Source organism: Neopelma chrysocephalum, unplaced genomic scaffold, assembly GCF_003984885.1.
Source record: "Neopelma chrysocephalum unplaced genomic scaffold, ASM398488v2 Primary Assembly neopelma1_25, whole genome shotgun sequence".
NCBI classification, from domain to species: domain Eukaryota; kingdom Metazoa; phylum Chordata; class Aves; order Passeriformes; family Pipridae; genus Neopelma; species Neopelma chrysocephalum.
The window spans coordinates 24384749-24399596 of record NW_020897694.1 but is presented as its reverse complement, the minus strand read 5'-3'; the positions used below and the strand labels follow the sequence as shown (position 1 = coordinate 24399596).

Here is a 14848-nt window from a genome sequence, read left to right as displayed (position 1 = left end):
TTGTGGAAGAGAGAGAGGTAAAAAAAAAAGTTTTAGTGGTTTTGTTTTGTCTTGTTGGGGTTTTTTTGTTTGTTTTTGTTTTGTTTTTTTTAACTAACATGAGGGAGCAGCAGTGAACAATCTTGCAAAGCAGCCTCTCCCTACACAGTGTGCAGGGAGCATGAATAGAGGATGCTGTCATGGGTAGCTCTTTCTGGAGCCATAGGATATGCAAATAAACACAAACCTGGGAGGTGAGCATGCAGTACCCGTGCAATGTGCACTGTTGTGGGCACTTGGGTATATCCATTGCCTTTAGCTTGTAGCAGGAGTGTTATAGCAATTGCTTGTTGAAATAAATGCCTAATCAACAATGTGAGCATAAACTATTTTTTTCTTATAACCGTGCTTAGGATTTGTGATTTATGCAGACACATGGAGTTTCTCCTGTGGAACCTGCAACTCTCAGCAAGACCATGGAAAAATGGGGGTGCAGGTACCCCTTGTATTCCAGTCTCTTTGTGATACATCATCTCTGCACAGAATTTGTCAGGCTTCAAAATAAAGTCCCTGAAAACTGAAGCTAAAATACTGCTAATTTAACGCTCCTAAATCCCATAGAATGTTGTAGTTTCTGTTACTCTCCCAAATGATCCAGGGAGCCAAAGCCAAAACACCGTTATTCTGATAGTAAACACGTGTAGGTTATGTGTGGTGCATAGATGTATACGGGTGGTTTTGTGTTACTGCTGCATTTTAATTTGGCTTACGGCATAATTTTGTTTGCAAAGACGCTTCATCGATTCGTTTGTGCTATCCAGCACTGTAGGGTGAATAACATCTGTTTTATTTAAACCACTAAGTATAAAGCTCAGCCGGGGGAAAGAACAAATTAGTGCTATCATGCCAGAAGGAGGGCCACGGCAGCCGAAATAGCTCAGTTGGGAGAGCGTTAGACTGAAGATCTAAAGGTCCCTGGTTCGATCCCGGGTTTCGGCAGAAGAGCCTCCTTTCTCTTTTTTCTTTCCCTAATCGGGAGGGGGCGAGCGGATGCTGCTGCTGTAGCAGCCCAGGGCCTCTGCTCCCGGGGCTTGTGGAGAGCCGGGGAATCCTTTGTTGAGCCGATACCGAGCGTGTCGCTCATGACGAACCGTTGCCTGCTTTCCAATTTAGCCCTTTTAAGTTTACCTTTTTTATTAAGGATGGAAAAACAAAGCAGCAAGCTTCATATCCGGTCCCTTCTCTGCCCCTTGCCATCTCCCACTGTCGATGACGGGAGGGAGGAGAGCAGCGAAAGTGAAACTGTGCGATGAGGAGCGGGATGACTGGAAGGGTAGGGCAGGGAGCGAGGGAGTCTCTCCAGAGTACTGGGAGGGCGACAGAGACAGAAGGATTAGAGATTATTTTTGCCAAAATCTGGAGCGCGGGTCAAAATTCCCGGACGTCACGACTCTGCTGTCAACAGATGGCTGAAACTACTTTACTTCCCATAAAGGCAAAGGAATACCTTCGAGTCCAGGAACTGTGGTAATTAATGCCACCTAGTCTTTACCATTCATGTATTTCCTACTGATCCTTATAAGTTGGGAAAAATCACTTGGATTTTTCTGAAGTGTATTTTTAAGGAGGGCACCCGGTTTTGATTTGAAGCCATGAAGAGGCTGAAAGTTTGTTAATTGTCCTTGGTAATTTGTTGCAATTGTTTCAAATATATTCCTTTTATTTGGACCTGCCCTCTGTTAAACCTTCTCTCTCTTAAATCAGAGATCTTCATGATACGTGGCATTTGGTCATCACGAAACTGTCAACTCAGCACCCAACTTTGTTTTGATAAGCTGAAGAAATCAAACTCTTTGAGACTTTCATTTTAAGACATTTTCTCCTGTTTTCAAGTAAGTTTTTTGTAGCCTTTTTAATATACTGATACCAGAACAATATACAGAAAAAGGACTTTCAGTGTTGATGTCACCAGTGCAAAACACACCAGTAAAGCAGCTCCTTACTTCTCTGTTCAGCGTCTTTCATCTATTCACAAAAAGGTGTCACTGGTCATATTCTAATCACAGCCTCACATCAAGCCTTGATGTTGAATTACTTGTCTGATACAAGGAGCACTCACTACAGATGAATATCCTATTAGTACAAACAGGGGTACTAATAAGACAGATAAGAGATAGTATAACTGCTTATATTAATATTTTTCCTAAAGATTTTTTAAGCTTTCGAACGAGCATCAAGACTGCACACTTGAGTACTCAAGGATAGAAGGAAACGTTAAAATGGTCGCTTTTGACTTCTCATATGTACTTTTGCATGTTTGATATAAAAAAATAAATACATGTTTTTTGCAAAAAGCTTTTAATTATTCATAAAAGACATTAATGGTTCTTTGGGAATGAGTTAGGGAGGTATTAATTTCCTGCAGATGTGTAATCAGAGAAGCAAAAGAAAGAATGACTGTTTACTTTCTGGCCTTTTTCATACTGCTGAATAAAAGAAAGTCATGGAGCAAACTTGTATATCAGGCCTCTGACTATCTACTTGGCTTGTTCACCAACACCCTGAGACAAGGTACGTTTGCTATGGGGGGAACAGCCCCACACAGTGCAGACACCAGCCAGCTGGTGCTGCTCAGCTGGGGGGCCAGGATGTGGCCCTGAGACTCCTCTTATGCAGTGGTCTGGCCTTACCCACTCAGTGCTGTTCTGGAGATTTGGTTCCCTCTGCCACTGGATTTTTTGAGGGCCAGGAAAGGGTGTTGGTCACTCTCAAAGTGTCTGAGTTTTAGCAGGAGTACCCAGGCACATGAATGTATGACAAGTATGTGCTGTGGTAGTATCTGAAATTTCTATTTTTAAGCTAAGGATAATATTACCTGTAACAGCAATTCCCTTCTCAGAGGTTTTGTGATGTTAAACAGAAATTTTGTGGAACACCGAAATACTAAGTGATAGCATTGATACTGAGAAGAAATCTTGGTTTTGTTTGGTAAGGGATTTGGATTGGTGGTTGGCTCCCCAAGGAAGTGGCCACAGCACCAAGCCTGACAGAGTTCAAGAAGTGTTTAGATGATACTCTCAGGCATGTGATGTGACTCTTGGGGATGGTCCTGTGCAAGGGTAAGGGTTGGACTTGATCCTTGTGGGTCCCTTCCAACTCAGCATATTCTGTGATTCTGTGTCCCAGCACTGCAGCTCACAAAGCCTTGGATGCTGCTTCAACGCTGAGTAAGGCCTAGGGTCTTATGTGGAAGAAGAGGATAAATTGAAGAGATAAACTTAATTCTGGTATTTTTAAACTTCTTTCTGTTTGATTTTGCAGGCTTGATGCACATTTCTGATGTGATTTGGCAGGTTCTGCGAAAATAACCCCAAGAGTTGCTGCTTTATTGCTTGTCACACAATATTCAGACATTTTTCATTCAGTTGTATATTCTTTACATAATCTTTTTTTTTGCCACTTTCTAGCTTTATTCTTGCCATCAAACATTTCCATTTATTTTTCTATTGGCTTCTTTCCTCAAGATGAACCCCCTGGTAGGACGCAAATCCAGACTACTTTCACGTCTTTCTAAGACTTTATGTTTTAGTTACAAAGTTCCTTCTCTGCAACTGGGAAACTTCTCTGCCCCTACAGATATGGTTACATATACTTTTTAAAATGTCTATCAAATACTGAAGTTGATACCTCGCAGGGATTCAGAGAAAAAATTACATTTTACAATGTTTCTTCAGCTGCAATATTCGAAATCTGGTGGATTTGGTTCACGTGCTTCTGTTTTAAGTGGATGAAAACTGTGGCAGAAGGAGCAGCTCAGAGAGAGGTGTACCCCACATCCTAGCTCTGCTGCAGGCTGCAACAACTTGCAATCACAGAACATGACAATCAATAAAGAAGCTTAGAGCTTTACTTTGAAACACCTATATTTGGTATTTCTGATAGTGGTGGGAGGAAGTTGCTGTGCCTGGTGGTTTTTCGTAGGCTTCCTGAGGGGTTTAGCAAGTTCAGGTGTTCCTCATATGAGATGATCCTCTTCTTCCTCCCTGTCCCCTTAACTGCACATGTAACTGATTTAAAAATTCCCTCCTTGTCCCTGATTGCAATTTCTGCACTTGATATTTGTTACTGTCTTGCCCGCCTCTCAGCAGTGAAAAAATTGTGCTCACATGTAGTAAAACTTCCTTCTCTTTGGGTTGAAAATTGGATTTGTTTTATAGAAGATATTTGTTTCTGTCTCTTGACTAAAAGATTTCTGACTTTGTCTCCCTCACTGTTTACAGACATCTGGTAAATCTCATTTAGTTATGCAGTATGATAGAGGCAAGGGGTTTAGAAAACATGAGTCAGGACTCACATTTAGTGCTTTTTATTGTATATTTTTGATAACAAATCTTAGTTATTGTCTATCTGGTCTCTGGTCCTGTAGAAGAACTAGAATTGTGGGTTTCAACTTTCTGGAAAATAAATGCAGTTAAAAAGAAAACAAAAATTTTCAGCTGACAAAACCTCATGTAATGAGGCGTTTTCTGATCCAGTTTCTTGGGAGTTTTGGTTTAATTTTTTATTTTTCTTTTTTCTTTCCTAGAGATATATTCCAGAGTTCCTACTTTGTGCTTTTGTAGGAATATAGAACTCATATTTCATAGTAACATAGATCTATAGAATATATGGTACAGTTAACAAAACAAATCTGGTACAGTTAAGAGAAACCTTAATCTCCAGTCCTGCTATGGTTATCAATGCTATCTTTATTCCTCGGTGAACCTTAGGGGAAACATTATACTTTTTGTTGGAATGTACATACATCCTCTTGCTTTAAGCAAGGGAGCATTCATTACTTTGCCCAACAATGTTCTTGGGATTTAGCCCACATGACATGAGGGATGAGTATCTTTTGTTCCATTTTATATTTTCCATTGGGATAAGTAGTAGCATTAGGATTTTGAATAAAAATTGTGAGAGAAGAGTGTCTTCTGGAACAGGCTCTGGAAAGATTATTGTAAGATTCCAACCCAAACTATACTATAATTTCTGATATGATTTCAAATACAGTGTTTGTTCTATCTTTCAGATTTTTTCTTTTAATGTGGTACAGAACTAGACCTGGATTTCCTTCTTCATATTTTCTCCCCTGTGAATGGGACAATGTGTTGCATAGGTGAATTGTTGAGATGAGAGCCTCTGTCCTACCCTTCCACACTGCGGATGAAGTCTTAGGCTCACGCCTTCCTGATCATGTCCCAGATCATGGGCCACAAAGACAGCCTGCACGTTCACTGGGCTTTGGGCTCCTAACAGGTTTTGCACAACATCTGTAAAGCTCCACATGTGCCAAAACTAGGATATTAAATCCGTTTGTATTCTGTTTCACCTTATGTAAACTGGAACAAATGTATTCTGTGGAGGTCCTCTCCTACCACAGCCATTTAGTGACATTCACCTCACTTCACTTTACACATTTAGAAGAGCAATGTCTGTCTGAGTTTGAACCAGTCACCCTCACCTTCTTTTAAGTTCAAGGCAGAGAAATTAGGATAGAGAGGTCATCTGAACTTGCCAAGATGCCAGTCTGAATGGGAAGGCGAATATATTCTATGACTGCCTTTATAGTTAGCCCAGACTAGGAGCTCATGAAATAATCCTGGAGAAAAAGCTGTCTTTGCTTAGGTGGTCACCGCAGCAGTGGTTTAATCTGTCAGTCAGCATTGTATTTATCTAAACTATAAATAGCTTAAGCTTTTATCTCTGTTCCTACATGATATGGACTCTGGAAAAAGTATGCTTGTTTAGTTAGAAAGTCTAATGGAGTCTCACTAACCAAATGATGATACTCCTTCATGATCACCGAAGTAGTTTCTCAGATGTGTTAAATGAGGGATGGGATGGAAGAATGATCTTACAAAGGAAATAGAAGTGCTCATTCATTCTCTCTGACAGAAACGAATAAAACTACAGTAAGTCAGCGTCTGACTTAAAAGTATAAAAATGCATCCACAAATAATGTTTATTTAAGGTGGAAAGATCTAACTGAGTTGACACAGGCATCTAAAGCAGTGTATACTGCCATACTAAAGCAGTGTATGATTTTAGGACCTTTCTATGCAAGTTGTGTATAGTACATGCTTCAGCTAGCACGTGTTCTGGGAGAAGTGAGAAGCAAAGTACCATCAAATTTGGAGCTTTTGAAGTGAATGTCTTTAATGAGGAATTCCCATTGCAGTCAGCTCCAGACTTGTAGGAGGCAAGTTCAGCCGGACTGCAAGGCCCGTGAGGAATCAGTGAGGAATCCTGGTGGGATTCATCTACCTAAATTGAGGTTAGGTCTTGTGTGGTGTAGTTCATCCTTTCCCAATGTGAGTACAGAAAACAGACCAAGTGAATTGCACCCTAAAACCATCTATTTCTCTCCATTAAGAGAGTATCTTACAAAGGAAACCCTGAGTGACTGGTTATGTGTAGATATCAATAATCAATAGATATCCAACATCAAGTGAGATAAATTTCATCGTCTGTCACAAGGAAGCCTATGGGTAAATCCACAAAAAGATGACATGAAATTGGTGACACAAGGAAAGCTTGAGTAATCCAGCATCCTGATAGGGTATGAGTACAGCAGCTTTATGGTTGTTGAGGAAAGAAAACTCGCATAAGACTGTGAAACTGTCTTTTAACTCAGGTTGAATTCCTGGCTGCACTCATCTTGTGTATTTTCCACGAGACCTGAACAGATTGTTCTTCTTTGAGGTGCTCCTCTGTTCTAATAATATGTGAATGTATTGTAGCATGAAAATTGGTTTTCAGGAAAAGAATTCCACAAATCAGAAAGGGACTGGATAAAAAATATGAGAAGCCAGGAGATGAAGACCTTGTTTATATGAAGAAGGATTTTGTGCAAGGGCAGGATCATGAGATCTTCAGAGCTGCTTTAGCATGCCCAGACTTTGGCCTCATTCTCCCAGATACAGGACAAGGAGACAAAGGATAAGGTGATGAAAGGGCAGTAGTTTGTGCTGAGAGTTCCTAAAGACTTAAATTTGCTATGAGATTCAGGAAACCTAGAACATGCACAGGCATCTGGAAGCTGCAGGTTTCCTTATAGAATTATCTTTCTTGTTATTTCTAGAATTATCACCTGTCTTTATGATATAACCTGTAATTTATTTATTCTTTCTATTGATATATTGATTTCCACACAAGTTTATATGTAGAATGTTTTATTTTGACCAAAATTCCTTCCAAAATGCCAAAGGCTAAATACTTTTCTGGCTTGATGTTAATCTGTGCTTGAGTACAGTAGAAGGAGCCTGAGAAACAATAGTGTCATTGAGAAAAAAAATGTGAACCCACTGCCTACTTACTACTCAGGAATTCTGTATTACTCATGTGGATTGTGTTTAGTGGTTTCTTTGCCTGTATCTTGGAGTATTCTTTTTCTTTATTTCCTCTCTTGCCACATCCTGTCTTTGATGACAGGATGAGAAGTTTGGTATTGAGGGTGACCGTGGTCACGAATCCAGACTACAGAGTAGCTGAAATACTGTTTTCCTGTACTTTCAGTGTAAAGCCTAAATATTTTAACTAGTATATTTAACACAGTTTCATGTGTGGTAGCCTGACCTAGTAGCTCAGATGTGTGGTGTGGTGGGTTCACCTTGGCTGGATGCCAGGTGCCCACCAAAGCCATTCTGTCATTTTCTCCCTCAGCTGGACAGGGGAAAGAAAATACAGCAAAAGGCTTGTGGGTTGAGATAAGGACAGGGAGAGATCACTCAGTAATTACTGTCATGGGTAAAGCAGACTGAAATTGGGGGAATTAATTTATTACCAGGCAAATCAGAGTGGAGTAAAGAGAAATAAAATCAAATCTTAAAAACACCTTTCCCTCATCCCACCCTCCATCCTGGGCTTAACTCCACTCTCAAATTCTCTACCTTCTCCCCACCAGCAGTGCAGGGAGACAGGGAATGGGAACTGTGGTCAGTTAATCACACGTTGTCTCTGCCACTCTTTCCTCCTCACACTCTGCTCCTGCTCCAGCCTGAAGTTCTTCCCACAGGAGACAGTCCTCCATGAATTTCTCCAGTGTGAATCCTTCCCACAGGTGCAGTCCTTCAGCAACAGACTGCTCCAGTGTGGGCCCTGCAGGGACACAAGTCCTGCCAGCAGATCTGCTACAGTGCGGGCTCCTGCCTCCACAGGTCCACAGGTCCTACCGGGAGCCTACTTCCTGTGGGGTCACAGCCTCTGTTGGGCATCCACCTCTGGTGTGGAGTTCTCCACAGGCTGCAAGTGGATATCTGCTCCCTGTGGACCTCCATGGGCTGCAGGGGGACAGTCTGCCTCACCATGGTCTTCCCTAGAGACTGCAGGGGAATCTCTGACCTGGTGCCTGATGCACCTCTTCCTCCTTCTCCCCCTTCTTCACCAACCTTGGTGTCTGCAGAGCTGTTTCTCTCACTTATTCTCACTCTTCTCTCTGCAGTTGCCATTATGCAGTAACTTCTTTCCCCTTTTTAAATCTGTTATCCCAGATATGTCATTGCTGATGTATCACTGCTGATGGGTGATGCCTTAAGCCCATAATGATTTTCTTATTTTTCTACCTTACAAGTTTTATAGGTAATAGAAGTAGATTTTAGAAATAAACCCCTTTCTCCCTCCTCCCCGTAGTATCCCTTAGTTTATATTCCTCAATCCTTTCACCCCATTCCATACTCCCTATATCACCCTATCCCCATATCTAGTAGAAAATGTTTAGTCTTTTAGTCAAGGCAGGCCTGTCTTGTTTGGAGAACGCTTGTATCTTGGCCTAAACTGCAGGACAGAGTCAAAGAACTGGGTCACCCTGCTCTCTGTACGCTGAAGATGAAGAAGATGATGAAGAGGGGGTCCCAAAAAGCACCCCAGACCCAATTTCGAGAGGCGGGCCAGGGGGTGGACCAGGCCAAAAGTTATAGGGTGGACACACTTAGGATTGGCCAAATATTGTTATAAATGTAACATCCCGGGCACAGCCCGGCGCGCGCCGTGTAACATCTATTGCCTTGGCATAATTAAACCCTTTCTTATCTCACCCCAGCTTACGGCTCCTGAATTTTTTTCTTAGCACCAGCTGAGCAGGCATCATGGGCTTGGGCTTGGCCAGCGGTCGGTCCATCTTGGAACCAGGTGGCATTGTCTCTGTTGGACATGGGGAAAGTTTCCAGAAGCTTCTCATAGAAGCCACCTCTGTAGCTCCCCAGCTATGAAACCGTGGCAGGCAAGCCCAGTATGCATGGACAAGGCAGTGCAGGCACAGTTCTGATCATTGGCCATGGCTCACGTGCTCAGATTTGCTGCCTGAAAAGTCCTTTGATAGTTCAGGCAGTAGTACCAGCACATAGTACTACTCATTTTTCAAACAGAGTAAAACTCCGTAGTAAATAAAAAGTCATTCAGGATGCTATTTTGTAAACTGGTATAGTGCTGATACTGTGCAGCACCAACAACGGCTCCTTTATTTAAGTGTGAATGCTGCGGGGAAAAATGTGGGAGCTTCTCAACAGCAACGCACTAAGGAATGTACGGTGCCTGCTGTTTTCCCAATGACTAATTGAAAGACAACTGTCTTTTTGTAATTTTGCTCAATGTCTTCCTCACGGTGTATCATGCAGCAGCAGACAACCACCAATGCCAGCGACGCAGTGGCGTCAGGATGTGGTCTGTCCTTTTTCTGTTAGTCCTGATGCTCCCTGCCTGGCCAGGAAAGGCACTGCTAAAATGCTGATGCATTACAGAACAGCAGAGGCTAGTGCTATATCTCTACTAGGACTACATGCTGTTGCATGCTCCCAGTTATGTAGTTGTAATGGAGGGAAGTAATCATAATAAAAACTACATATGTGCCACTCTTCTACTAATAGTTTTCCTTCATCTGCACACCAAGTAATTTCCATGTTATCCTCTGCCTGCTATTCCTTTTCTCCACACTCTTTCTGCTTCCTCTTGTACTATATTAAAACACATTTTCTTGCCTTTCCTTGACTTTTGTGCCTCAAAACCTCGCCTTACTCTGAGCTTTCCCTTTCTGTCTCATATAGGGTCACAAATGCCAGTCACCCTTCTTATGGGTGTCTGAACTGTGCCAGTTTTGATTATAATGGCTGCTTGGATGCATTTTATATATAGACACATCAGTTCAGGGATTTGATAGGTTAGGTGAATCCTATCCATATGTTTTGATTTTATTTTGGTGATGCTGATAAGTATGTTCACTTTAATTGCTTTCAGAGAGTATGTTGGTAACTTTGGTACAAGACATTGTCTAACCTAGATTCAAAGCCTAATTCTTCTCACACTAGAGAGATGTATTCAAGGGCTGAGTAGTATGGAAAGGAGTGTTGTGCAGAGGGTTTTTTAGTCAGTGCTTCCATTTATAACTCCTGAGTTACTTCAACATATTTTTTCAGCCACTATTCACACTTTCTGTCTTTTTCACGTGTTGTGTCAAGAGCAGCAGGCAAAAGTCAGTTCCAGGTAAACTAAATCCAATGTGTTGAAACCCATTTCAGACTACATGGTATTGCCAATTTGGCTTTGTGCCTCCATAAATGAGGTAGAATCATATTTCAATTTGTTTGGCAAACAACAAGTTTTTGATATAAAGATCTGAGAACCTGAAAGTGCTGATGACAGCATCTGCAGTGTGGATGAACTCTTTAGCTGCATGATGGCAATAACTGGCCGCATAGATCATACACTTCTTGTGCCAGAATGGTGTGGTTGAACACCCATTGAAATATTGAATAGCACAGACACAACCATGGCAGTTTTCATTATACATGCTTATAAAAATGGCTAAACAACAGAGTGGGAAGGTAGTGAAACCTTTCAGTGAAGCAGGATGAGTTGCCAGGTTTTATTTAGTGTGATGGAGCTGAACTGATAGCTGTCGCTTCAGAATCACTTATACCTACTTTATTTTGATTTATTAATTTTATTCCTCTAGCACACAAGGGTTGCATTGTGGGCAAGAACTGCTGCATACTAGGAGCTTTTAAAAGTTATTTTTGTCGATGTTCTGGACAGAACCACTTGCTTGCATGTCTGCTGTGTGTATTGATCTCATAGACTGTCTCCTGCTAGGTGGGTAATAAATGTTCAGCTGTGATGGTTTTGAAAGCCCAACAGCCAGACCAGCTCCAAAACAACCTCTGATGTAATGATGGGGAAAGGATTGGAGAGCAAACAATGACCACTCACCCTTTAAAAACAATTAAATAATTTATTTTGCATGCAAAAAAGGCTATTAGGAAGGGAATCCTTCTCCACTTGCCACTCAGATGTTTTCAGTATAAGCATTGGAGTTCTGCAGTTGGCAGGTGGAGTCTCCATCTCAAACTTATACTACCATATTTATTAATTTTTGTTAATGATGCACCTATATCCTCTGCACTTCCAGTTAGTTTTCTACTGTGGCTGCTTTAGTGGAAAGTATTATCTCGCAGTGAACGAACTAAAAGAAAAGAGGTTTCCTCTTCTATTTATTTCTGTTTACAGGGTTTTGATTAAAAGAATAAACATGTTTATCCAGCCACCTCAACTAAAACGAGACTGTCAATTTCTCAAAGCTCATAAAAGACTTGGCAAAATAAATCTGAGGCATTCATTCTCCTGACAAGCTGCCAGAGTCTGCAGAACTTACTTTCACACTGGCATCTTTTCTGCCCTTGATGTCATGTGCAAAACACGAGGATTTTTGCCGTGCTAATCCCTCTAATGAGGGCTTCTCCCAGCTTCTATATAAATCCTGCTCAAAGCCGTGGCTGCTGGGCAGGCACCACAGAGTCAAAGCACCTTTTGAACTGCATTCAAGGCAATTAAGAGACTGGGATTAGGCAAACCCCCAACACCAGCATCCTCAGCAGTGAGAGGGATTACCCTGGTTGGCTAGGGCATGTTGCTGTGGCAAGGCCAGGTACATGCTGTGGCACAGCAGAGATATCCCTTCTTGGCTCACTCAGGTCCAGTGAAAAGGCAGGACCTGCACCCGCCTGTAATGGGCATCCTGAGGTGGCTGTTCTGGGCTGGGCTGGGCTACTTGAGCTGCTGCTGTCCCGCACAGGCACAGTTTCCTCGTGTCTGCATGACGGTGGAAGCCCTTCGCTTGAAGCGCTGCTGCCCAGCCTTGGGGACGGAGCCAGGCAATATCTGTGGGTCCCTGCAGGGCAGGGGATGGTGTGAGGGGGTGCAGGCAGACACTCAGCCCTGGAGTGGCCCCTACACCCTTCAAAACGTGGATGACCGGGAACGGTGGCCCCTCAAGTTCTTCAACCATAGCTGTCGGTGCACAGGTGAGATGGGTGCTGGAGGGAGGGAATGGGGATGGATGCGTCTCCTAACCTTGCTCCAAAGGCAAGAAACATCTCTGATGGCATAAGGCATCAAGAAGACTTCAAATATTATTAATTTTCTAAAAAATCTGTCATGTTTATGATACTATCAGCACTTTTTTTCAGAGTAGCAGGGTCAAAGAAGTGTTTTGTCTTATGTTTTCCTCTTTGGCCCTGGAGGTGTCCCTGTAGCCACCCATCACCCTTCTCCACGCGGTTTTGGACCTTCCAGTGCTGCATTCAAACCTCTGTCACTGCTAATCATGCAGTGAACCTGGATCAGTGTGCATTGATCAGAGATTTATTCCTCATGGAGTAGTACTTTGCAGCACAATATAGCCCTGTGCACTGAAAATGTCTGGATGTCTGGACAGGGTGTTTCCCAGGGTTGTTAACTAAGTCTACAACTTACACTGATCTAAAATGTGTCTATATAACTACCAAAGAGGCCATCCCATCCTTTTCCTCCCCATCTCCAGCTGCTCCTTCTCACTGGTGACTTCACGTGGGCTCCTGTGAATGCTGGAGGTGAAATGGATCTGGAGTAAGGTTTTAATAAGACCACTTCACTAGCGCTGGCAGGAGGGAGGGGGTGAGAAGGTGAGGTCAGGGCCGGATAAGGTGATAAGACTTTTCTCAGCAACAGCCCTGGTTGAAGGAGAGTTAAAATGAGCAGGAACTGCAGATTCAGTCCAGAGTGCTGTGCAGGGCTGGCAGGAGATGACACTAGGAGTTGGGCAAAAGGCACATCCCAGGCATTGAAGTCACTTGCTAAGCAGATTTCAAATGAAGCCTGGGATTTCTTGTTGAAAACATAAAATTGTTTGAATTTTCCAACATGGGAAGAATAGACTGCTTTCCTTCAGCCTGATTCTTAGAAATAGCTGAACTGTTTAGTCTAAAATATATCTTGGCTCTCACTGTGAAAAAAGCCCAGATCAATCTGAGAAGGCAGCACTGCAGAAAATTTCAGCCCAAAAGGTTAAGTTTTCCAATGCTCTTATCGATTGGAAACAGAGAGGTAGTGGCAGATGACTTAAACAGACACATGGCATTACTGAAACTTCTAAAAATAATAACAACAGACTTTAGAATATAAATCAGCTTTTATCTCTTCCTTTGACTGGATTTCAAATGCTTGAAATAGAAGTGTGGAAGGACTTCTCCAGACACTTTACAAAAAAAAAAAATTGATGCAGGTTTTTTTCTTTTTAAAGGTTCTTATATACCTCCAAAACTTAAGTCAGATATCACATACAGGCACAAACCCTGAGTCAGAAGAATTCTAAAGCACATGGGCATACACCCATATTTACACAGTTAAAGTAATTAGGACATGAAAACCTGGAAGTGAAGAGCAGTGGAGACAGACATGCATAGGCAGACATTAGTTTTCTTATCCAAGTAGAGATAGAGATGGTATTTGATATTTGCAGGACTGAATCTCAAGATTCATGAGCAGAATGTAGTGTTATTTCATTCAGCCTTACTTCTGCTGAACTGTCTGCTCTCCTTGGCTTTTTCAATTTGGGTTCTGCTGCTGTATTTTTATTTCACTTGGATTCCTCTTTCTCCTTGCAGTTTTTAAATCTAAATATACCAGTGATAAAACATTAAGGTGGAAGGCATCCTTAAGGATGATTTTCAGAAAGTTTTCCTGGGCTGTACTCTGCTTGATGCTGTGTGCAAAGGCATTTCTTGGATAGTGCTAAGAAGTCCAGAGCTGTGTGGGATTTGAATTAGATCTGATGCTTTTACAATGCTGGTAATTGTGGCTCTGTGTCTATTAGGGTTTTTTTGTATTTTTTTTTCCCATTCAGTTTTATACACTGGTTGGCTGTCTGCACACCAGAGTTTTAAGTGACGTGACATGTGGTATTTATTAGGCATCCAGTGCCATAGTACCTATGTAACATAATGGTAGGTAACATATGGTACTTATGTAAGATAAATTAAATATGCTCATTCAAAGGGACATGGGACAGTGCACATGTCTATTATTAAGGTATATTATTTGCAAACTGCCTCTTTGAAATGGTTCCTAGACTATGCAAACTCCAGCCTCTGCAAGGCTCTTTCTAGCACTTTAAGAGTAAAAATGGTAGTGTTCCAGTGCCATCTTGGCACTGTTTAATTTAGAGTTTAGACATTGTGTAAATTATAACCTATGGGAACTCCAGCTACCATGTAGCTGATTATTTGATTAGACAGTACCATTTAAACATGTCATATAACTGATGGCTGTATGGTTGGAAACCTGAAGGAGCTATGAGGAACAGGGCCAGGATTTTCCAAAAGGGAGTTTCAATTTGAGCTTTCTGCTAAAAACTTCTCTAAGGAGAAAGGACCAATGAAAATTTGTCCATTTGTTGAAGCTGTTCACTGAGGGAAAAAGTCTTAAAATCATATCCATCCAGTTCTGGATGACAAATATTTATAAAAAAGAAAAAAGGAAGGGAAGGGAAGGGAAGGGAAGGGAAGGGAAGGGAAGGGAAGGG

At 41.9% G+C, this 14848-nt stretch overlaps 1 protein-coding gene, 1 long non-coding RNA gene and 1 other non-coding gene across 3 annotated transcripts in view; all 3 read left to right on the top strand.

Moving 5' to 3' along the window:
* Nucleotides 1-905: 905 nt before the first annotated feature.
* TRNAF-GAA lies at nt 906-978 on the top strand. The gene has a single exon. It is a non-coding gene; the product is annotated as a tRNA-Phe (tRNA).
* Nucleotides 979-1315: 337 nt separating this feature from the next.
* LOC113963780 lies at nt 1316-3726 on the top strand. Its single transcript, XR_003532951.1, has 3 exons — nt 1316-1871; nt 2477-2550; nt 3301-3726. It is a non-coding gene; the product is annotated as an uncharacterized LOC113963780 (long non-coding RNA).
* Nucleotides 3727-11824: 8098 nt separating this feature from the next.
* DCT (dopachrome tautomerase) overlaps nt 11825-14848 on the top strand; it is an 18059-nt gene continuing 15035 nt past the window's right edge. Inside the window, exon 1 of the mRNA XM_027675219.1 lies at nt 11825-12311. Coding sequence (XP_027531020.1) covers nt 11915-12311 — 397 coding nt within the window. The 5' untranslated portion in view covers nt 11825-11914. The remainder of the gene's footprint in view (nt 12312-14848) is intronic.